The 24,921-nt window shown below is 37.7% G+C and overlaps 1 protein-coding gene across 16 annotated transcripts in view; it reads right to left on the bottom strand.

Moving 5' to 3' along the window:
* ICA1 (islet cell autoantigen 1) overlaps positions 1 to 24,921 on the bottom strand; it is a 141,800-nt gene that overhangs the window by 103,261 nt on the left and 13,618 nt on the right. For 7 of the 16 annotated variants that reach the window (XM_041727641.1, XM_041727639.1, XM_041727652.1 and 4 more), the window contains 5 exons: positions 18,201 to 18,299; positions 15,088 to 15,253; positions 11,302 to 11,374; positions 5,371 to 5,494; positions 385 to 583 (listed from right to left, as the gene is read on the bottom strand). In XM_041727641.1, the coding sequence (XP_041583575.1) occupies positions 385 to 583; positions 5,371 to 5,494; positions 11,302 to 11,374; positions 15,088 to 15,253; positions 18,201 to 18,217 (579 nt within the window). In that variant the 5' untranslated portion in view covers positions 18,218 to 18,299. Of the gene's footprint in view, positions 1 to 384; positions 584 to 5,370; positions 5,495 to 11,301; positions 11,375 to 15,087; positions 15,254 to 18,200; positions 18,300 to 23,107; positions 23,234 to 24,921 lie in introns of all 16 variants that reach the window. The other 9 variants (XM_041727645.1, XM_041727650.1, XM_041727646.1 and 6 more) reach the window with 3 other exon arrangements.

The raw sequence follows: 24,921 nt of genomic DNA on the forward strand, positions 1-24,921 counted from the left end.
TTAAAATTCATTTGCAATTAAAAAAGATTTCTCCAACAGGATGTTCTCACTTTCCAGTTTCATTTGATCTAAGTCTTGATTTTTACTTATGCATGAAAAACATTTTAAAGTGACAACCTTACAAAAAGTGTACATTATATGAAAATCTGACTTCAATTAGAACCAGTTACTAAATCCCAGCAATTTCCAGCGGTCTCTTCTATCTTACCCTTAGAGAATTATATATCACATTAATTGGTATTTTGTCACATAAAAAGACACCAGCGATGATTAATTGCATCCTTGGTGCTTTTGAGTTATGTCTTCTTCACGAGAGTGATTCAAATCACACCTCATTACCTTCCAGCAGGTACCCCTCTTGGTAACCTTCATAAAATCTCCTACCTTCCTGAACTTCTCCATTTGCTTGTAGAGGTCTGGATCAAGCTCCTGTGATACATCTTTCATCCATAATAATGCCCCTCTGTATTCTGTCCGGCACTGCTCCATGCGATTCACTGTCAGCCAGGTGTCTGAGATGGCCCGGTGCCGAAAAGTCTCCACTTCTTGGTGAAATCGACACAAAGGATTTCTCAAGGCCAACCTAGACAAGAGGATAAAGCCATAATCTTGAAACTACGCAGGCAAGCAATTTGCATCCTTGACGGTTTAGCAATCTTAAAGTCATGAGCCTAGAAGAGTGCCTGGACTATATAGACGATGCTGTAGAAATATTTGATGGGTTATAATCGACATGGATGAACTGATGAGTCAACGAGAGATGACTACCCATGTATTGATCCTTTAGATTTCTGCTACTTAACTGGACCATTGGGAAGTATTTCCAACAGTATTGCTGGGGATAGTCTCATGACTGGGCAAAGAGTATTTGTCTAGAGCTAGAACCAATCCTGAGTTAATGGAGAAAGGTCAAGGCATAATCATTTCCCATTTCTATTTTTGGCATTCCCTGTCTCTGCTCCTCTGAACCTGGCCCTTTAAGGAGAGATGATTAGGGTCTTCCTTGCTAGGTCATTTCAGATTACTCTCTTAAGTGCCAGGGCAATTTGCTGCTTGCTCTAACAGTCATGGAGAATGGAGCATGAACAGAAGCATTTGCTTTAAAAGATTTTATTTGGTGGTTTGTTTATTTATTTTAGAGATGGGGTGGAGAGAGAGCAGGGGAAGGGGCAGATGGAGAAGGAGAATGAGAATCTCAAGCAGACTCCATGCTGAGCACAGAGCCTGATGTGGGGGTCAATCTCATCACCCTGAGACCATGACCTGAGCCAAAATCAAGAGTCAGACACTTAGCTGACTGAGCCACCCAGGTGCCCTGAACAGAAGCATTTTTAAATGGTCTAGGGAGAGAAGCACTGTGGATCTACATGTTAGGTACATTCGGATACATTATATGATTGATCCTTTTAGAGAAAACTTGAGGATCCTAGACCATAAATGAATGTATATCATACAATGAAGTGGATATAAAATCATTATAATATTAGCTGTAACACACCATTATTTATTTAGCAAAAAAAAAAGTTTCAGGCATATCAAACTTTGGATGAAATATTTATTTTGTAGGGGAGGGAAATACTGCTTCTTCCCTACCTAAAATGAGTAATGTCAGATAACTTACACTCTTAAAATATAGTTGTCTCCATGAAGTTGCAGGGCATAGGTTCAAAAAATGAAAATAAGATGAGTAGTTACATTTCAATTTATTTATTTTTAAAGATTTATTTATTTATTTATTTATTTATTTATTTATTTATTTATTTATTTATTATGATAGAGAGAGGCAGAAACACAGGAGGAGGGAAAAGCAGGCTCCACGCTGGGAGCCCAATGCGGAACTCGATCCCGGGACTCCAGGATCGCGCCCTGGGCCAAAGGCAGGCGCTAAATTGCTGAGCCACCCAGGGATCCCCACATTTCAATTTCAATTTTTTTTTAATTTTTTATTTATTTATGATAGTCACAGAGAGAGAGAGAGAGGCAGAGACACAGGCAGAGGGAGAAGCGGGCTCCACGCACCAGGAGCCCGATGTGGGATTCGATCCCGGGTCTCCAGGATCGCGCCCTGGGCCAAAGGCAGGCGCCAAACCGCTGCGCCACCCAGGGATCCCACCACATTTCAATTTAAATGCAAACGTATCACGCTGAAGAGAACAGTAATGTTAGTGAGCTGAAGTCAGGGCTTGGCCACTCCACCTGGGTCTGCAGCACCTGTGTACAGCACTGTAAGATTATAGATGGCACAAGAAACTATTTCAGAAAAAAAAAACCACCCTTTTATTATTTTCTCCCATTCTCCTCCTTTCTGTAAAGCACTGCTTTTAAATAGTCAGCTTTCTCTAAAAACAGTTTGCTCAAGTCATCCTACCTAAGTATTATAAGTGGTTTTCTGACATATGGTGCCATCAAGTCAGCTTGTACTTTATCACCAATGGATTAAATTTAATACTCACCTTTCATCAAATTGAATGCACAGTTGTAGCAATGACTATGAAGTCAGGCAGTAAAACAAATGCTGGTATGAAGGTTTATAAAACTGAAGGCTTCTATTTAAAGAGAGAGAGAGAGTCCTCAGCTGTTCCCCTAAGGATCCTGTTCATTTCTGGACTTCTCTTTCTCTTTTTCTTCCCTTGGATCTTGCCAATTTTCCTAAACTGACTGAAAGAGAGTCTTGTGAATAAAATATTCTCGATTTCTTTGACTGTTGTAAGGTTAGACAGAAACCTTTGAGGAGGTAATGACATGATGATAGATGTTAAGATTTTGAAGAAAAGGGGATCCCTAGGTGGCTCAGCGGTTTAGTGCCTGCCTTCAGTCCAAGGTGTGATCCTGGAGCCCTGGGATTGAGTCCCACATCGGGCTCCCTGCATGGGGCCTGCTTCTCCCTCTGCCTGTGTCTCTGCTTCTCTCTCTCTCTCTCTCTCTCTCTCTGTCTCTCATGAATAAATAAATAAAATATTTTTAAAAAAGATTTTGAAGAAAAGAGAAAAAGCATTTAAAATCCCCTCACTTTTTTCCTGTAACTTGCTTCATTTAAGATTAGAAAGGTGAAAACCTGTTCATTTGTGCTACCAGGGTCTGAGTCTAGACCAAGATAAAACTCAATAACCAGAAATGTCAAGCTTCAGTGAAAGACTGGTGCACATTATCATAGATGAAAATCTACCCAAGGGGAATAATTAATAAAGTGCCTAAAGGTCTACTCCAAAGACATTTACCCTTTACTAGGAAAATGTGGAAGTGACCCAAGAAATAGAAGAGCTCAGGTTATATGTATTGTGGCATGCTCTGAAATACTATGCTATAGATGTTTTTAAAAATGTATACATGGACAATAAAAGGTATTATTGGTTATTTGGTTATTTGATCAAAAAACCAATTTGCTAAATAAATGATCAGTAAGCACTATAATTCAAAAACTGTATGGCACATGATGCTTTTTATATAAAAAATATATCCTGGCATATCCCAAATTACATCCATTTAAGATCTGAAAATTTATTTTTTTAATTTTAATTTTTTAAGATCTGAAAATTTAACTTCATGAGAGTTTTAGGTCATTCTACTGTCTTTATGTGTAGGAGGACTGGTTAGGATGTCATGTGCCTGGTCAGCAGCTGAGTGCTATGAAACCAGACCCATTTAACAGGAGGTCACCTTCCCAATTTTAAAGTTGTCCAAGCTGCATTAAATTCTGCATATAGAGCAGCTTGCTAATTTATAGTGATGATACTTTTAAGTATCGTTTGCATTGTTTTTATTGATTTCTTCTACTGTTTTTGTTTCTATCCAAAGCTTAGATTATATAAATTCAAGGTACCTTATGTGTGCTCTGGTAGATAATTTGGTATACAACTCTGAAAGGGTGTAACTGGAGAGCCATATCATAAAATAATTATGCAATCAGTAATGATAACTCTTATAGTGATTGTGTCCAGGGATTTGGCTTTGTTTCCCATAAACAGATGTAAGTTTTGGCATACTGGTATGTATAAGATTTTTTCCCCACTGAAATTAGTGATAATTATATGTTTAACATATGAGAATTTACCCTTTGAAAGACTGAAAACAAATTACCTTGGTAAGGTGGGGAAGTATATATGCATGGAAAATATCTACTAGTAAAATTTTAATTGCCTTTTAATTTTCTTTTGTCTGTGTTTTAATTTTTTTCCTCAATGAGTATTATTTTTACAAGGAAAAACGATTATAAATGAGATGAAAAGGTACAGTTGAAAACTATAAATAACACTTTTCTTGGGAAATGGATACAGAACTATTGAAAATGGTTTTGTTCAACTATGAAAGTTGGCACTGCCCACAAAGTTGAGGTCCAAATGTTATTAGGGAGAACCAATGAGCTCAGGAGTGGGATCACAGGAAACAACACAGTTGATCTCTTTCTTCTACTCCACCTTTCTCAGGATTTCATAGGAACATCTGTGCATCAGGCTGATGGCCTGTTCTCAGCCCACAGGGAAGGAAAGAAGGCAAAATTAGGAGAAGAAAATGTTGCACAATTTGAGTGAGATTTTTGTAGTCTGAACATTTTTGGGAACTACCTATTTAGGTATAATCTTGCCTAATATTACGGAGTAGTATTTTGGGGCTTGTTAGTTATTGGGGGATAAGGAACAGAGAAGCAGTGTCACTTTTCTCAGGCACAAAATGCAATAACTATGTGCAGGGGCTTCTGCTTATTCTACACCAACCATAAAAATGAGTCATGAGAGTGTTAAAAAGAAAATGTCACTCATCTGCCACAATTTCCTCTCTACCAGAGCTTCTCAAACTTAAATGTGCATCAAAATCAGGGATCTCATTAAAATGCAGATTTGGATTTAGCAGGTGTGGGATGGGGCCTAGATTCTGCATTTCTAACAAGCTTCTACAGGATGCTGCTGATGTTGCTGGTCCAGGGCCTTAGCAGAATGGTTCAGGGCATCATGAACACCACCTCTTCAAAGTTAATTGGCCCACAGAGAGCAGAGAAGGAACCCTTCCACCTGGTCTCATTAGGCTCCTGCTTAATCAGCTGTTGGAAGGGGACCAGACTGACTGCTTTGAGCAATGCTGAAGGTCAAAACATAAGCCTAGGCAGCACTCACAGTGACTGGCATATAAAATGTTCCCTATAGACCAGGAGAAATACAAAAAAAAAAAAAACAACTTAAAATTTAACAGGGAGGAAAAAATCATACATGTTATCTTAATCAGAGAGTTAAGAACAGACTAATAACTGAGAACAGAGTAGCTCCTCAGGCTCAGGCAAAGAGCTTTCCAGAGAACAAGAGAGTCCCCTCCATAGCCAGGTGTATCCCCAATTCTCTGCCAACCCCCCCAAATGGAGCCCCAGTGAAGGCCACACACCTTTGCTGGGAAGAAAAGCAGAGAGCCTTTCCTGTGGCTTGCATCATCTTTCCTGCTCTGGTTTTATCTTGGAAGCCTTGGGATCGGAGAAATTTTCCCAGTTCGTTTTCTTCTTGAGACAAGACTGATGAAGAAAAGACCAAGAGGAGCCATGAACAATGAGCATTTTTATTACGGAGCAGAGAGAAGCACCAGAAGGTCCTCTCTCTTTTAGAGGCGAAGACGAGATGAAATTAAATCCACGTGGCAAGCTACAAGGTAAGCTCCCCACTCCCACCATTTAACTTTTATGCTGTCCCTCTGTTTACAAAAGGAGAGATCAAATTCACTTGAGTACGTCTGTCAGTGTGTTTGGTGCCCTGTAATCAGAACCAGAAAATGACCTCTGCACTGAAAAGCGAGCCGATAATGTGCTGCTTCAAGCTGAAATAAAAAAGTTGGGTTTGTCGAGTATGACTGTGGGAATCTTTTGTGGCTGCCTATAGTACAGAGCCAGTTTCCTCTGCTTATTCCTCTTGCTGACTTTTTGATCTCTGCTTTCTGAGTTACATTCTACTGGATTGTAAAGCAATTCCTCTAATTCATGACATGGGTTTTTGGTTGGAAGTGGGAGTGGGGATTGAGGGTGGGAGGCAATCAGGTTGATGTCTCCGTGGGTTTTTTTCTTTTTTAGGTAGGCACCACAACAGGCATGGAGCCCAACATGGGGCTTGAACTCACGAACCTGAGATCAAGACATGAGCTGAGATCAAGAGTTAGATCCTTAACTGACTGAGCCTCCCAAGTACCCCTTGTCTTCACACTTTTTTTAAAATGCAGAGTTGGAACCATTATTGGTCATGCCTATTCTTGGCCTTATTTTTAAAGATAACCTCAGATAGCAATGCTGGTGAGCTAGTGACTAGTACAAGCTTTCTGCAGATTCATTTGGCAGTAAACATAAAATGTTACAGAATTCTATGTATCTTGGGGCACCTGGGTGGCTCAGTGGTTGAGCTTCTGCCTTTGGCTCAGGTCATGATCCTGGGGTCCTGGGATTGAGTACTGCATCAGGTTCCCCTCAGGGAGAGACTTCTGCCTATGTCTCTGCTGCTCTCTGTGTCTCTCATGAATGAATAAATAAAATCTTTAAAAAAAAAGATTCCTATGTATCTTTTGACAGTGCACTTCCACTGTCAAAATGGAATGTTCGGAGTACATTCCAGGGACACCTGGGTGGCTCAGCCATCGAGCATCTACCTTTGGCTCAGCATGTGATTCTGGGTCCGGGATGGAGTTCCACATCAGGCTCCCTGCATGGAGCCTGCTTCTCCCTCTGCCTATGCCTCTGCCTCTCTCTCTCTGTGTATCTCATGAATAAATAAATAAAATCTTAAAAAAAAAAAGGAGTACATTCCAAGGAATTAATTAAATGGGCATAAAGTTGCATATGGAAAGATAATCACAGCATCAATATCTATAATAGCAAAACACCTCCTTTCTCTACACTGGGGACTGATTTATAAGTCCCATAAGACCTGGAGTAGGTCTCGAAACAATGAAACAGTGGGCTGTTACACAGCCACTGGCTCCCAGTCTACTTTTACTGACAGTTGAGCAAAGAATGACACTGAGCTTCCTAAATGTTTTCTAAACACAGCATTTCTATGGACTTACTTTATGCATTTATACATCATGTGTCTTTAAAAATGCTGCTTAAATGCTGCCAGAATTCTTGTCCTTTTTTTTTTCTTGTCCTTTTTCATAAACAATCCAGAATTCCATCAGAATCCATCCCATCCCTGACATAACCTCCCAACGAGAGTATAGCCAGGAACCGCAAATCCACAGGTGAAGGTTATATTTACTACTGCTTCCATATTTATTTGTGACTGTAGTTCATACTAAACATACTAAACATTCCAGAGGAAGAGGCTTTCCTGCCTGAGAAATAAATGACCACCCTCTTTCCTCTCTGCCCTCAAGAATCAAGTTCACTAGTCAAAGTCTAGCTCAAAGACTGTGAAGTAGCTGACCCCTGTTTCTCTGACAGCAGTGCCCTCTCGGCATCTAGTATTAGGGTGTTTGTGGGTAGGGCATGTGTATGTCTATTCCATGAGATTAACTTTCTCAGGATAGGGACTTCATCCAACTCTGGATTCCCCAAGCTGAGCATAAAGTCTTATTCAGGGAATTGTTAAGTGCTTGTAAAATTAAATTAACTATAATTTTTGCCTTAGTTTCCTCATATATTTTATTCCCCCACCACCTCCTATCCCACTTTATTTCACTTGAAGTGCTTATTTGATATTTATGCCATGATTCTATGTAGATTTTTTTAAAAGCCCTATAATTATAAATTTTGTTGTTTTTTTTAATACCTTCTATTCCTTCTCTCTACTTACTAATAAGGCACTCATTCAGCTCCACAATGAATATGTCCCTATTAAGAGCAATTTCACATTTTTGTTCATAATAGCATGAGGCTACGGTCACCTTTTTTTTTTTTTTTTACCTTGAAGTCTCAAGTCACATACAAATGAACACATTTAGCTTAAGGCTAGGAAGAAACCAATTCATGGTACCTACATGGTTATATAGTTGGTGAAATGTACTCTTTCCTAAAAATGTCTAAATAGGTTGAAGCATTTGAAAAATTATTTTTTGTTATTTTATGCACTTGAAGATTAAACTTGGGTGGGAAACAGGTTTCCTTTAAGAGCTGGTCTCTAGGGATCCCTGGGTGGCGCAGCGGTTTGGTGCCTGCCTTTGGCCCAGGGCGTGATCCTGGAGACCCGGGATCAAATCCCACGTCGGGCTCCCGGTGCATGGAGCCTGCTTCTCCCTCTGCCTGTGTCTCTGCCTCTCTCTCTCACTGTGTGCCTATCATAAATAAATAAAAAATTAAAAAAAAAAAAAAGAGCTGGTCTCTAATTAATTGTCAGTGTTGCTCAGAGGGAGGTGGAAAACATCTAAGCCTCATCAGACTCCAGCTTGGGTTACTAAGTGATGACTGTCATTTTCTGAGAAAGAACGTTCATTGTGTAATTTTAACTTTAAAATTCAAATACTGAAATTAATTTATATAAGTTTAAAATTCAGGTGCAACACAGATATCAGATGACTTGCCGGTTTCCACTAAAAAGGTTTAACTTAACTGAGACTTAAGAATTCAGACACACACTGAATCCTGATTAGATTTTCAGATGTATCCTAAAAAGGTAACTAAAGAATTATAAAACCAATTAGCTTGTCAGCATTAATTCACTCAGCACAGATTTATGGATGATCTACATGCTAAACACTGTTCTTGCCACTGGTAATATAAAGATGGACAAGACACACAGGTCCCTGATTTTATGGAGATTTCGTTTGTGTAACAGAAGACAAAATAAAAAAATTCATAATCACAAACACAAAACACAAAAAGAAAAATACCAGATAGAGCAATAAGAGAAGGGGATTGAGAGAAGCTGCACTGGGCTGGGTGGTCAGAAAAAGCCTCTCTGAGCAGGTGACCATTAAGCTGGGCACTGAATGGCAAGAAGGGCCACTCTTGAGATGATTAGGCCAGTGACATTCCAGACAGAGGAAACAGTGAGTGCAAGGGGTGGCATTTGGGTAAGGGCAAAGGTGGCTGGAGATGTGCACTGGGCCAGATCATATAGGAATTTTTTTAAAAGATTTTATTTATTTATTCATGAGACACACACACACACACACACACACACACACACACAGAGGCAGAGACACAGGCAGAGACACAGGCAGAGGGAGAAGCAGGCTCCATGCAGGAAGCCCGACGTGAGACTCGATCCCAGGACTCCAGGATCATACCTTGGGCCGAAAGCAGGCACTCAACCGCTGAGCCACCTGGGTGTCCCATAATGTAGGAATTTATAGACTATGGAATGGAAGTCTGGATCTCACCTTAGGTTCTACTGGAAGCTTTACAGCAGAAGCAATATGGTCCAATGTACATTTCTAAAGCTTTTTATTTTGCAATCATTTTAGGCTTATAGAAAAACTGTCAATAGAATACAGAGTTCCTATATACCCTTCTTCAGCTTCCCCTAACATTAACATCTTATATAACCATGGTACAATTATCAAAACTAGGAAATTAACATTGGTACAATATTATTAACTAAACCATAACCTTATTTGAATTTTATTAGTTTTCCCACTACTATCTCTTTTCTTCTAAGATCTAATCCAGTATCCAATGTTGGGTTGTCAAGATCTTAGTCCTCTTCAATTTGGGACAGTTTCTTAGCCTTTCTGGCTTTCATGACCTTTGTGCCCTTTAGGAGTACTGGTTAGGTATGTATAGAATGCACCTCAATTTGGGTTTGTCCTATTTCTCACAATTAGACTGGGGTTGCAGGTTTTTGGGGGAAGGAAACCACAGAAGTGAAGTGGTCTTAGTACGTGATATCAGGGCTACATGATACCAACACACATTATCACGAGTGATGTCAATCTCAATCACCTGATTCAGGTGGTGTCTTGAGTTACTCCACTGTAAAATTATGATTTCTCCCTTTTGTAATTATTAAAAATCTTGGAGAAAAATATATGACGTTATGGAAATACCCAGTTTTTCCTCAAACTTTCACTCACTAATTGTGCCATCTTCCAGTGAACCTTGTCTGCCACAATTCTTACTGCGGCATTTGCCTAATAGCAATTTTGTGGTTTCCTCATTCTTTCTATATTTATTAGCAGAAATTATTTTATAAGGAAGAGTTTCTTCTCTCCTGTTTGTCTATTTCCACATGGACTTCCTGGATACTTTATGAGTTATAATCCGATATACTATTGTTATTTATTTTGTTGCACAAATTGCCCTAGCTTAGATCATTGGGACTTTGATTATGGTGTAGACAGTGGACTGGAGAGTGAAGGAAGATCATTTAAGTAGCTGAAACAGCAAATCACGTAGGAAAGTGATGGTAGTGGCATGAACTAAGGTAGTTAATAGCAGAGATGGAGAGAGGAAGGAATCTCTGAAAGCTATTCAGGCAACAAAATGGAGAAACATTTAAGATTGATTAGAAATGTGGGACAGAGATATGAGGAAGATGTGTGTCATGTGTCTTGACTTCCTCAGAACTCAAGACTATGGAGTTATAGCCCTGGAAAACTCTAAGCTCAAATACTTAGTAAACAGGAACAAAGAAAACATGAAATTCTGCCTCTAAGCCCTTGGATTTTGTACTTTCCCACAATAGTACTAATAAAACATTAATGAAGGAAAATTACCGATTATTACTTTGTGATTATTGGAAAGAGGTCTAGCAGCAGTCAGAAACGGAAAAACTTGTTCTAGTCTCAGAAATATAGAAATTATACTACTAAATACTATTATACTATTAAAGGACCTACAAATGGAAATTTTAAAACATACTAAAAAACAACTTGCTATTTAGCATTTGAGAGATAACTGTTGGTAATAACTTTAAGGCAGAGTGTTGTTCCCCAATAACCCAATCTCCAACTTAGAAAATGCTCATGAAGAAGAGCTTTTAACAAAATATAGTTAATAAATTACCTGTATGTGCTTTCTGTCTCCATTTTAAGAGGACTAGAACTGGATATGAGAGCCAGGGCAATCAAATAAAAACAACCCAAAACTTTGGAAAACCCACAGATACAACTGAGAAAACGTTTTTATAATTAAGAAGATAAATCACATGTACTTACCACAGGAGGGCCAAAATAAAGTTCTTATTATTACAGTTACTTGCACTGAGTAATAAACAACCTATATAAAGGATTTCTCTTAAAATTATTAGACACCCTCCTCCCCATCAATTAAAGAGCAAAGGCAGAAATTCCTAAATAGTAATTTCCTTGTCTTACTTCTTAAATATATGAAATGATACATTAAGGTAAAATACCATATTTCTTACTCTATCTGATCAATATCCATATATAGGGCATACTTACAACATATTCTCTTTTGATAGAGTACAATTGCTTTAGACAAGTCCAAACAGGTTCTCTGAATTGAGTGAAACAGCTATAATAAAAACACAAACAAAATGCTAAAACAGCAGTGAAAAAAAATTATTATACTGATCATAACCATAGTGTTTGATTTGCCCACTAACAACAAGATCACAAGCATAAGTATGCTTAGTGTTATGTGGTGTATTGCACAGGAACTGTGACCAAAGTCTTTAAATATTCTCCTATTAATCTATATTTATTGGAATGCATCATCTCTGTGATTTAAATTAAAATCTGGGGAACACTGATTTCCTCCAGATTATTGAAATAATAGATGAAAAAACAGAAATCCTAAATGAAGGGCCCAAATAGAGGACTTGGTAAGCCAGAGACCCAATCCAATTTTCATTCATAATTTGCTTCTTTAACCACTTTTATCTTTTTTTTTTCAATGTAGGATCTCAATTAAGAATCATATTTAAAACAGAACATTCACATATTTTTATGATCCTAATGCATTTTATGGCATGCTTAAACAACTCTATAAAGAACAAACAAAAATCAATTAGTTGAATGTCCCATTTAGAAGACATCTGGTAAAATGGAGTTTAGCTAGCAGTCCTCATCACTCCTTATTTTCCCAATGATTTCATAACATATATAGAGAAGAAACCTAATATAATGCCAAAGCCATAACGGAAGAAATTAAGGGAAAAACAAGTGGGCTATATACTAAGAAGATTCTAACTAGGTATTAATTAACCATGATCCTGGTCTTTGCTTTACAAACCCAGACAAGCTCAAGAGAAGATCAAACAGATAATGTATACTTTCTCTACCTTCCACCCACCAGCCCAGAGACCAGAGCTGGTATCAGAAAACCTGGCAAACATTCTGTCTCTTAAGAGCCATCTAAGGAGGCAGAGTATGGCTTTCCTCCTCTCTCTTTTAGCTTATAGGCCATGGTGATGTAATTGTTCTATCTTGGTATTATGAAGCACTTCACTATTTGAGTTAAAACAGATGATCTACTTCACAATAAATATGACCAATTATCTAATAAAAACAGATGCATGCATATATACTTAAAATATTAAAAACCATTCCCAGAAATGCCTAATATCATAAAACTTGGTCATGAGGAATATAAATTTTGTTAAATCTCACTTCATTACTCTGTATCTTCTACCTACTCAGAAAAAAGAAGGAAAAAAAACCCTTCACCATAAAACAAAACAGAAAACCAGTGATCTGAATCTCTTCCCTAATAAATGCTTGATATCAAGATCATGTGTCACAAACCAACAACACGTAGTAATTCCTGACTATAGGAGCAAGGAAGTTCAAAAAGTATGTTTGGGAGCTATTCTGTTGTCACTGTTAATTTTTTAAAAACTGAGGTGTAAGTTAAAGACAATAAAATGCACACCTCCGGAATGTTCCAGCCTGTATGTTTATCATGGCATACACTCTTGTAACCACACCCAAAACTAAGAAACCATGGACCATCTACTCTGCTGTGGCACCTACTAAAAGACCTGTCTGTCATTGCAGGTTAGTTTTGTCTGTCCTTGTACTTATGAGTTATTTTTGAGAAAATGATTTTATTAACAACCAATTTTGACACATAGTTAGATTTAGTGCAACATTTGTATATTAACTTTCCAACAGATTATAGTAGAATCTGACCACTATTATAACTTGGCACATAAACTTTTCCTGTGCTGGCGGAATAAATTTGTTTCATAAGCTAATCCTTCGTGGATAACTTAGGGTAAGAACACATCAAAATGGTCTGCACATCGTTTACATGTGTTTTATTGATGGAATCCATTCTCTATAAACATCAACACTAGTTTAAACATTCCTGTAACAAAAACCTCATTCATGTAATATTACTAGTCACAGCTAAGTACTTTGCATGTCATGTGCTTAGGACAGCAACTATTTTGATTAAAGTACAGTTGGTTCAGTAAAAATACTGTAAGAGCCGAAGCATAAATATAAAATTACTGTATTGTGTTTAATGAAGTAATAATTATATGTTAAATTCCTTTCTGAATAATGCCTATTTTTGCTATGTTGTTAAAAAGAAAATATAAAGGTACGAGACAGGAAAAGCATATGCAACTTAAAATCATTTCAATTGTATGAAGAACACTAAAATCAAAACAGATGTCTCCTGGTTCCACTTTTCTCCCTCATAGCAATCTCCATTAGAACATCCCTATGAAACCCAGCTTCAGTTTGAATAATTGCATTGACAGGGGAAAGGGTTGGGAATGAATATTAATTGCATTAACGTGTACACGGATTCAGTTAATATTTACTGAATGGGTACTGATTGAGAATACTGTGGTGAATAAGGCTGATACAGATCTCCTAGTGGAGGGAGGTTGGACAAACACATAAACATATGAGATAATTCCATGGGAGGTACATACTGTGAATAGGGGCCCTGGGTCTGGTTCTTCCCTCAGATGCATAGAATGAATTATCCTTTATCCAAATGACAGACCTTTCTATCAATCAACAATTAATATAACTCTCCACAAATCTCTCTGTTCCAGTATAACCATGGTTTCTACCATCCTGGCTGCCCCTCTCAGAAAGCCTTTTGAAACCCTGAGATTTTTACTGTAAAATGTTCATTAACTTTATTTTTGTATAATAAATTTATTTTTTTATTGGTGTTCAATTTGCCAACTTACAGAATAACACCCAGTGCTCATCCCGTCAAGTGCTCCCCTCAGTGCCCGTCACCCATTCACCCCCAGTCCCCGCCCTCCTCCCCTTCCAACACCCCTAGTTCGTTTCCCAGAGTTAGGAGTCTTTATGTTCTGTCTCCCTTTCTGATAATTCCCACACACTTCTTCTCCCTTTCATTAACTTTAGCTTACATGTTAAATGTAGACATCATTTTCAAGTCTTATCAGGCCATGTAACATATTTCTCATGGAAGTGGTAAGTATGCTTTTTAAATTTTAATCTAAACTATTGGCAGAATGTTCTGCAAGATGGAATTAGTGGGCCTTCTACCAGTTATGGAAGTATCTGGGAATCAACCAGATAGGAATTCAGCTTACTGTATGATTAACTAGTCTAAATATCTGCTTAGTAAATTCATTCTAGAATATTCCAGAGTTCAATACCAAGTTTATTAGACTCTGCTTTCCAGGGTCTTGTGCTATCATCCTATCCTTTTATTTTTAAAAAAATATAAGCATTTACCTGACCCTAGTGTTGACATCCCCTGCAATGGCTCTTTGATTGCGTTAATTTTTTTCAACAAACATATATTGAGAATTTACCACATGCAATCCATTAAAGTACTTACAAAACAAATTAAGTAAGGTATGCTGGTGGTTACGTGAGAATTAATAGCTTTTTAAAAAATATGCCAGGACTGAATTTACCTCATCTTACATTTTTTCCCTCATGAACTATTTGTTTGCAACATGTTTTCTTTCTTTTTTTTTTTTTTAATGATTTTATTTGTTTATTCATGAGGGACACAGAGAGAGAGAGAGGCAGAGACACAGGCAGAAGGAGAAGCAGGCTCCCTGCAGGGAGACCGACGTTAGACTCGATCCCAGGATCTCGGGATCACGGCCCAAGCCAAAGGCAGACACTCAACCACTGAGCCACCCAGGAGTCCCATGCAGCATGTTTTCTTTTTTTGTTTTTGTTTCTGTGTTTTTTTGCAACATGTTTTCAAACATAAAACACACTCTAGGACTGTGACCCTAAGGAGAGGGCTATGCTGGAACAATAAGAACTCACCTCCAGCTTGGCATCTAGGTCCGCATCAGAGGCAACAACATGCTCATCTTCCTTCTTCCCTGTGGCTTTAATAAAGGCCTGCTTCGTTTCCCAATACTTCTGCTGCATCTTATTTACTACTGACTTATCTTGAGTATATCGATCCTGTAAGTCCCAGGGGTAACTGCTAAAAACCCATTTAAACAAGTATTTTATTCAGGACTTTCATAAAGATGAAGCTATTTCACTGTGAACTAATTTATCTAAACATTGTATTATACAACATGAATAAAGTTACCTTCTTCTGTGGTTATTACACCAAAAAAGTTAACCAACTCTAAGTTATTCTGAAACCTTAAAAGTTAGTGAGGAAATCAAGTAGCTTTTGCAGGAAATCAAGAAAGTAAAGCTTGAAAAGTTTGGCTCTTAGCAGGGTGGACACACCCCTTTTCTACATGGAGAAAATGAGCCAAACGAGGTAGGGTATCTGGCTCAAGTAGCCCGGGGAGTCAGTGAGAAAGCCCGACACCAATGTTTTCTCTACGCCAGCATTCCGGCCAACACTGAAGTGATGGCAGAGGAGTAGAGATAAGGGGGTGAAAAATAGCATGTTTAAAATCTGTCCTAGAGGTACCTAAAACAGTCAAACTCATAATCAGAGAGTAGAATGGCGGTTACCATAAGCTGGGTGGGGTGAGGGGGAATGGGAAACTCTTAATGAAGGAGTGTAAGGCCTCAATTATGCAAGATGAGTAAATTCTAGAGATCTGCTGTACACACTGCACCTATAGTTAATGATACATAATGTACACTTACAAATTTGTTAAAAGGGCAGATTTCATGTAGTCTTACTACAATCAAATGAAATTTTAAAAAATTCTTTTTTGAAAAATCTGTTACCAATTTCTGATAGCAAAACCTTGAATTCTTAAACATACATGTTTCAAATACAGATAGGAGGAAGCCATTCTTCAGGAAGGACAGAGTAAAGATCAAATTAAAACATATGTAAGGAAGAAAACAGAAAAAAAATTGAGAATGAAATAGAATTTTGTGACAGACCAGAACACCTCAAATATTGACAGAAATGTTGCCATTAATGCTCCATTCGTCCCCCTTTGTCTACACCCTTCTCTGGTCTAGAGTTCCTGTTCCATAGGTCAACATTGGACCCCTGGTTTTTGCTCTCTGCAGACATGTACCTTCTCCTATTTCATCCACCCTATCATCACTCAAAATGCATCAGACCTGAGTCCTAAAACACAAGTTGCTTTATACCACTGTATATAAATACCTGTACCTTGAAACTTAATGATTTATACTCTCCTTCCAGATAATATTTATAATTTTCAACCACACATTTATTCTTAAAAAGTCAGAATGGGTTTCAAAATAACTTCTTTATAAAGGTTATCAATAGAGAAGTAGGATTTGGGGGATTGTCATGGTTTCTGCATTTAAAAGTTTTTTTTTTTTTTTAACAAAAGTGTTTAGACTTGTCAAATCACTTTGCTGTACAGCTGAAACTAATGTAACATTGTGTCAGCTATATTCTAATTAAAACAAAAAGTTGTAACTGTGAGCTCACCTCAGAGAAAATAAGTGGAAAAAATATATAACTTTTATGTAAAAGAGAGAATAATCTCTCTTTATCATATGTGCATTAAAAGACTGGAAGGATATAACCTCTAAAACTGTGGTTATTTTAGGGAAATAGAATTTTTAGGAGTGGGGAATAGAGTGGACTTCTTTATATTGTATCTTTTATTTATTTACTTACTTTTGGTGAAAGGTCATGGATTAACAGAGAAAAAAATCAATTTTGAAAACAAAAAACAAAGGGACTTCAGAGATCTGGTGACCATCCCTCACCTTCCTGTCATTTAACAAACGAGATATTTTAGGTTTCAAAAGCTTAAGAATTCTGCCCAAAGTCATCCAGGATTAAAATCCAGTCCTGTTAATCCCAGTCAGTGCTCATTTCAATGTTCTCTGCAGCCCCTACATTTCAGCAGTAGGCAACAAAGTGGCAGAGTAAGTGAGAGAAAGACTTTGGAAAAGGGCCCACTTCTCAGAGCTCCCCCATCTCTCTTAGGTGGGTGACAACCTACTTTCTTAGCCTGCTATCAGGGTATGACAGCCATTATGAGGGTCACAGGATGGGGCCACCCCTTTGTCTTAATGAGGTAAGATGGTACAATTATAAAAAGAGTCTGACAACTTTTAGAGACCTGTCAAATGGGGATACTCGGGGAAACTAAATCCCTTAGCCATTTATTAATTACCTTTTAAAACTCATTACATTTTAAGACTTGCAAAAATTCTCTTAAAGTTTGTCACTTGATATTACAGAGGCCTTAGGCCTGATTACTTCTTTACTGATAGAGGAGGGATAAAAAAGTAAATTCCTTATTATAGCTAATTGTACAATTGAAACATGAAAATATATATCTCATTTTTTCATGCTACAAACTAGAGATAAAACATGACAAGATCAGCTTGCCTGGTGGGTCATGGGTTCAAAAGTGTTCAGAAACACTGTTTGAGGCAGACCTGGAGTTTATGAAAGTTTAACATGCTCCTGAAATGTGTTACAGACATGTAAATGACAGTGTTTAGCACTGCCATGATTACCATATTTTATTCAGCAGTAGCATCCTCTGACCATGATTGTCTCACAAGTGTTCATGAAGGTTGAAGTCACAGCAATAAATTCGTAAGTCTGAGTTTGTGTTCACTCATTATTTTATAGCTGTCATACATCAAGTTCCCTGAGAACACTGATAAGTTATAAATAAAATAGCACTAAAAATATATATTTTGACTTATTATATTTGAAAAACTGGTGATAAGAAAAGCCATTAGATTCTCAGGAGAAAAACTATATCTACTAATTTCTTAGAGAATATGTATTATATAAGAACTTATCATATTTTTGGTTTTTTGGTTTCTGTATTTCATTTAGAAGGGATGTTGAACTTGACTATACTCCATATTGGATAGAGGCTAACAGATGATTTACTGCTAATGTGACTCTTGATTTTTCTGTTCAACAGATATTTATTGATCATATACTATGTACTTTCCTCTTTCATTAGCCTCCCCCAGTTTAGAAAAGACAATACATTACTTACCATTTGTGTCCTGACATGTTTTCTTCTTCTTTTTCTACTGTTGATGATTTGGGGAGAAGGGGCAGGGAAAAAGCATGAGAGGATAAGTTATATTATAACCTGAAATAAAACAAATATGTTTAACAGTTAACACACTATATGTTAATTTGACACATATAAAATCTTTCAATCTAAACCATTTCTAATTGTATTTAGGGGCTATACAGTTACACTGTACACTGCTGTTGAGAGTAATTTAAGACTGGAACAAATATCCCAAATGAAGCATAAGAAGCAAATAGGCAGACTGAATGAGAAAAGCAGGTTGCAGAAGACTATTTAAATATGAGACCACAAAATGTAAAAGAATACTATATATTGCTTAAGTATACAAGTATCATAGAGTAAAGGCATAAAAATTGCCTAGGAATGATAAACTCCAGATAGCAGTTACTCACACTGAAGTGGGTGGGAGATATTATTTAAGAAGAGTACACAGTGGCTTCAATTGTACTCATAATGTTCGCTTTGTTAAGCCTGGTGGTGACTAGACTGCATCTGTGTCCCTCTTTACAGATTTGAAATATTTTATAAATGTGCTCACTTTGGCAGCATATATACTAAAATTGGAACAATACAGAGCAGATTAGCACAAGAAACCCCAAACCAGGAAACCCTACCCACCCAACCATCCACCCAAGGGAAATGGAAGGCAAGAAATACAAAGGATCATGTGTTAACCATAGAGTTGGCGGTATGGGCGGGGAGCAGGGTTCAGCTGTAGGGGTATAGATTTGCTGGTGCCTCTTAATCTGTTCTGGGTACCAGGAAGGGAAGAAGAGTGTGTTCTTGTTGATTAAGACTTGCTCCTGTGGTTGGCCTTTGGCCATGCTGCTGCCTGACTCTGTCCCTTCCCAGGGACTGACCATTAGCCCAAGCTGCCCTTGTCAGGTGGGCTCTGGCAGAGAGTGCTACACTTGCTGAGGTTCCTCATCGTAGTGACTAGTAAGGAATTTGGGGAATTCTCACAACCTTTTCTGTATAATAGGAGGGTATTAGCTTGGTCACAGGTAATTCCTTGCCCTGATCTCTTCCCCACACCCAAGGAAATAGCTCTCCATTTTTTTATTTTTAACTTTTGTTTGAAATAAAGTCCTTAGCTAGCTGGAAAAGAAAACAAAGTATTTCATAATATTTCTAAAAAATGAGCCAGCACACTGAAAACAAAACAATACATACACATACAACACAAAAGGCTAAAGGCTAAATAAAACAAAATACCAGAAGGGTTAAAAGAAGGAAAATGTGATTATTTTGGTTTTTACCAGCCAAGCATTGTATTTTCACCTAATCAGTAAATACGGGAGTAACTTTATTCCATTGTCCTTCACTCCCTTTGCTCTACTTAGGAAAGTCAGCCAAGTCCACGGCTAGAGTAAACCAACCCAAACACACTTGCCTACCAGTTTCTGGAAAAACTGGAGAGCTTGCTACCTAAAGGAATGCCTCTGGCCAGACACAGAGGCTGGCTGCCAATGTGAATGCTCAGTAAATGAATGCTTCTGGCTACTCCATAAAATCAATCTAGTTGTTCTTCTTCTACACCAGAAAGTGCCTCTAAAATGATTTGAAATGTTTTTAAGTTTTAATTTTTAACATTTAAAAAATGTTAAAAAGATTTTAAAAATGTTTTAAGGGAACTAAATGAAAGTGCTAAAATTCTAGGTTTCAGGTATGGGAACGTGAGAAAGGAAGACATTTTTCTGGAGTGTCTGGATGCCTCTGAAATGATGGCATCCAGTCATAAGCATCTCTATGCCTCCTGGAGGACTTCCAAGTTTGTGGACAAGTTGCTTTGGGAATGACATTCATGATGAGTAAGCCTTGCCCTCTACTCAGTAAATCATAGAGAGGCCACCAACTTCTAGCCTTCTCAACACCCACACAGCTGCTTCCCTGCAAGTACATATTTAGCTCAAAGCTTCCAATAAAATTTCTCATGAAAAGACATTCTTCAAGCAAACAAAATCAGTATACTCTTTCCGTGAGTCCAATTTCACTATGACCTCCTAGGAAAGTTGATATTTTTTTAATAATTTTTAATTGTGGTAAAAACCACATGAATATATCCTTTAAAAGTTTTAAGTATAAGGTACAGAACTCTTAACGATATGCACATTGTTATATAACAGATCTCCAGAACTTTTTCATCTTGCTGAAACTCTGTATCCCCCCAACCATTTCCTCCACCCCTCCCCCAATGGCAACCACCATTCTTACTGTTTCTACCAGTTTGACTATCTTAGATACTTCATATAAGTGGAATTATGCAGTATTTGTCTTTATTGTGATTGGTTTATTTTACTTAGCATAATATTGTCAAGGTTCTATAACCTATGACAGCTTTTCCTTCTTTTTGAAGGTGGAATAATATTCCATTGTATATATAAAGCATATTTTCTTCATCTATCCACTGATGGACATTTAGCTTGCTCCCACATCCTGGCTATGAATAATGTTGCAATGAACATTGGGTGTACAAATATCTTTTGAGACCCAGGGTTTTTTTTTTATTATTTTTGTACCGAGAAGTAGGATTGCTAGATCATAGGGTGGTTCTATTTTTGATTTTTTGAGGAACCTCCTTACTTTTTCCACAGTGACTGCACCATTTTAAAGTCCCACCAACAGTGTTCCAAAGGCTTCAATTTCTCCACCTTCTTCCCAATACTTGTTACCTTTCTTTTATTTCTTTTTTTTTTTTTTTGATAGCAGCCATCCTAATGAACGTGCAGTGATATTTCACTGTGGTTTTGATTTGCATTTCCCTGATAACTAGTGATGTTGAGCATCTTTTCACATACTTACTATCCATATCTTCTTTGGAGAAATGTTTATTCAAGTCCTTTGCCTATTTTTTTCAATTGGGCAATTTTGTAGTTGTTATTACACTGTAGGGTAGGAGTGCTTTATACATTGTGGATATTAACCTTTTATCTATAGTTTGCAAATAGTTTCTCCCATTACAAATACTTTTTCATTTTGTTTCCTTTGCTGCAACTTTTTAAAATAATTTTTGATTATCAAAGTATATAACAATTTTAGTTATTTGTAATGTAGTAATAGATAATAAAAATCACTGAGCAAATGCTCTTTCTACTTGAACTTCTAAGCTATTTGTAGATTTTGGTGCCAGTGCTCTTCAAGGTGTTTACAGGTCATTTATGCTGGAATCTTCTGGACCGTCAACAGGCAGATTCCTGGGCCCCATTTCTCTACCTAATGATCAAAAATATCTGGCTTTGGGTCTGAGAATCTGCATTTGTAACAGGCTTTGCAAGTGATTCTGAAACACATGAAGCCAGAATACCACAGCTAAATGGCATATGAAAAATCCTTTCTGGAGATGGATCTTAAACTGCTGGATTATAATAGACTACTATAGCAAAGGAATCACTGTTGGCAAAATCAGGTCAACTCTACAGGGCATATCTGAATATCTCATGAGAAAGCAGCTGCAGTCAGGACTCAAATCTCCAACTCCATACACCAGAGACAACAAACCTTTTAAGATTTCCTTAAAAATTCATCTTCTCTTGCTCTACCACTTTATAAATTCATAGTGTCAAAATCGCTACTTTAAAAAAATCATTATAATTCCCATCCATTCACTCATTTTAGTTCATCGGTTTGGTTGCACTGAGCATGCACTGAGTGTCCAGTTAATACATACCAAGCACTGTCTAGCCTCAAGTAACGTATAGTCTAAATCAGCTCTGTCCAACAGAAATACACTATGAGTTACATATGTAATTTTAAATGATTAAATAGCAATGTTAAAAATGTAAGAATAGTAAAAAAATTTAAATAACATATTTTAACTCAATATATCTAAAATATTATTTCAATATGTAATAAAAAATTAATAATGATGTATTTTGTATTCTGTTTTTGCACCAAGTCTGAAATCTGGTGTGTATGTTATAGTACATCTCAATTGAGACTAGCCACATTAAGTTGTCAATGGCCACATATGGTTAATGGCTACAATAGTGAACAATGCAGGTTAGGCAGAAAAGACAGACATAATTTTCGTATCCAAGAGATTCTTAATATTTGCAAGGGACATATAAAAAAGACCTTTGTGAATCCTCAAATTTGTAAAATCTGCTGTTAGAAGAGTCATTTCCCCTATAAAATACAATAAAGTCTATGATTAGCTAATACTTCGTGATTCTGCAAAGGAGGCTGTATCTCCATTTCTGCCACAAGACACTTATGAAAGAAACCCAAGATGAATGCTATCATGTTTCAAGCATTTTAATAGCACAGAGAAGACTTCCTAAAGTTCTGTCTGTGACCACATTACTTTGGAAGATAAGCAAAGAAGAGCAAGCATCAAGCTGCTTATGGACTTGCCATGACATGAAAAAAAAAAAAAAAGCACCAATACTGTTAAATTCAGCATGACTTAACCACATGAATGTCTTTGTTTCACTAAATTTTGTCTCTCCAAGGAAGACAAAGCAGATGAGCCAATAAGAATTAAAACCTTCTCAAAGAAGTAGGGACTCAAGAGTTAATAGATCAACAGAAATCAAGTTTCCGGAGCACCTGGCTGGCTCAGTTGGTAGAGCATGTGACTCTTGATCTTGGGGTTATGAGTTCAAGCCCCATGTTGACCATGGAACTTATTTATAAAAAAAAAGGCAAAAACAAATTCCTAATTCTGATGTAACAATCCTGAGGGTGAGGGGACTGGTTAGCGAAGAGTGGCTTGTCAAAGACAAGTACTAACAGGGAAAGATGTCTGCTGAGAGATGGAGCTGCTGCTGAGGCCAGCACCCTCTCAGGTGACACTGAGACTACCAACCTAATCCTCCTAGAGTTTGCTGGGTTGCCCCTGGAAGGGGACATAGTACACTGACCTCATGCGCCAAGGCCAGGCATTAAGACCACCGTTGTTCTCAGCCATGCCCATGTGGCTGACAGGCCATTCTGCCTTGTAGGGAGAACTGGGAGAAGAGGGATACTTCGTTCATTGTACTGGGGTTCTGTGAAAATAATTATGCTTATTTTTCCTCTTTGCTTTTTTTACAGCTTGCTGTGCTGTATCTTTAATTTTATTCACCCATGTGGACAGACTATAACTTTTTTATTTCCTATAGCCACTAAAAAGCCATTTGAAACACACTGGATGGTCAACACACAGGCTAAAGTTTTCCCCCAAGTACTCCAAGGTTCCCAGAAGGCTATAGCAAGCCTGGTTCAAACAAAGTTTGATGTATTACTGCAAAGAAGAGGAGCTGATCTGTCCTCAGATGCCTTAAACCGTGAGACTTAGATTCTCTTCCTTAGAAATATAACATGGGGAAGTATTTTCATTCCACATAGGCTGGCTTCAGCTGCACTGAACATTTGTTCTGGCCCAGAACTCTTTTCTATGAGCTTATGGAGTTAGCTGATGGTACCTCCAATTACATATGAATTATGCAAAGAGTATAAAATTCTTGAGCCAACCCTTACTCAGAGTAAAGGTAAGATAGTTACATTTTACTGTATCAGTACTCTCAATCCACAAATATGTTTCAATAAACTTTCTCTTGAATCACATTTTCTAAGTCTGTTGTGTATCTTGTACAGTTTTATGTCTAAAATTAATTACCTTTCCAACTTTAGCAGATTTTTCTATCAGTGAACAGTTTTTCTATTAGATGGAGTACAAGCTGAAACTGAATCCAGAATCCCTTTCCCCTGTATCTGCACTGAGCATATGGTGGATTCTCTTGAATTGCAGATCTGAGACACTGCCAAATTTGTCATTTTTCTAACTTACTCAAAATTCCCTATTTTCTGACTAAAAATTGTCACTATCTTAGAGCTCTTCAGCACTGCTGTACATACCAGCATTTAGCTTTCTTTGGGAAGTGGGCCATTTTCCCCCATAAGAAACACACTTTTCAAGTGATGTGGGTGCAAAGTGGTACATTTGCATCATTCCAGAGTAAAATCACTCATTCCCAAACACCAGCTTGATGACACCACACATCACTGAACAAGTGCAAATCTGTTCATATCACAAACATTCCTGAAGCTGGGATGTGTCCTACAATTATACCCTTGTTTATTGTCTGGCAGTTACTTTCCTTCCTTCACAGAACATAAAATGGTAAAAGGTCTTGTGAGCAATGGTTTCTTACATCTGATGAAATACAGAATAATTATTTAAAATTAAGCCTTAGTAAAAACACATCACTACATGCTACAGACTTTTGGGGCTATTTGAGTATGGAGAATCTGAAGTCAGGGAATGCCGGGTGTTGCCTGTGATTTAGAACGAGTGCCATGACAGAGGAAGGTGCCCAGGTTCAAGAAAAGAGAGGAGAGGATAAAGAGCTGGCTTCTTACATGGCCTCTGGGCTGAGTTTCTAAGAATTAATAAAGGCTGGCCAGGTGAAGGGTAAGAATGAGGGCAGTGAAGGGGAAGGGCAGGGGTGGGTGGTCTGTCTATTCCAGAGAGAAAGCAATGAACATAATCTTGCATAGCAGAATTGCATGGCACGTGTATGCAAGCCATCATAAGCAGTTGTGCAGTCCTAGAACTTACAGAAAGAAAAGATGTGACTGAGGAGACACAGGGACCAATCTCCAAGGCCATCCCTGTCTCCTTCAGCATTTAGATATATTCTAGCCACAGGAGGGTGGACACTCAATGCTGTTTATTTCACATTTAGTGAGCACC

The sequence above is a fragment of the Vulpes lagopus genome, chromosome 13, assembly GCF_018345385.1.
Source record: "Vulpes lagopus strain Blue_001 chromosome 13, ASM1834538v1, whole genome shotgun sequence".
NCBI classification, from domain to species: domain Eukaryota; kingdom Metazoa; phylum Chordata; class Mammalia; order Carnivora; family Canidae; genus Vulpes; species Vulpes lagopus.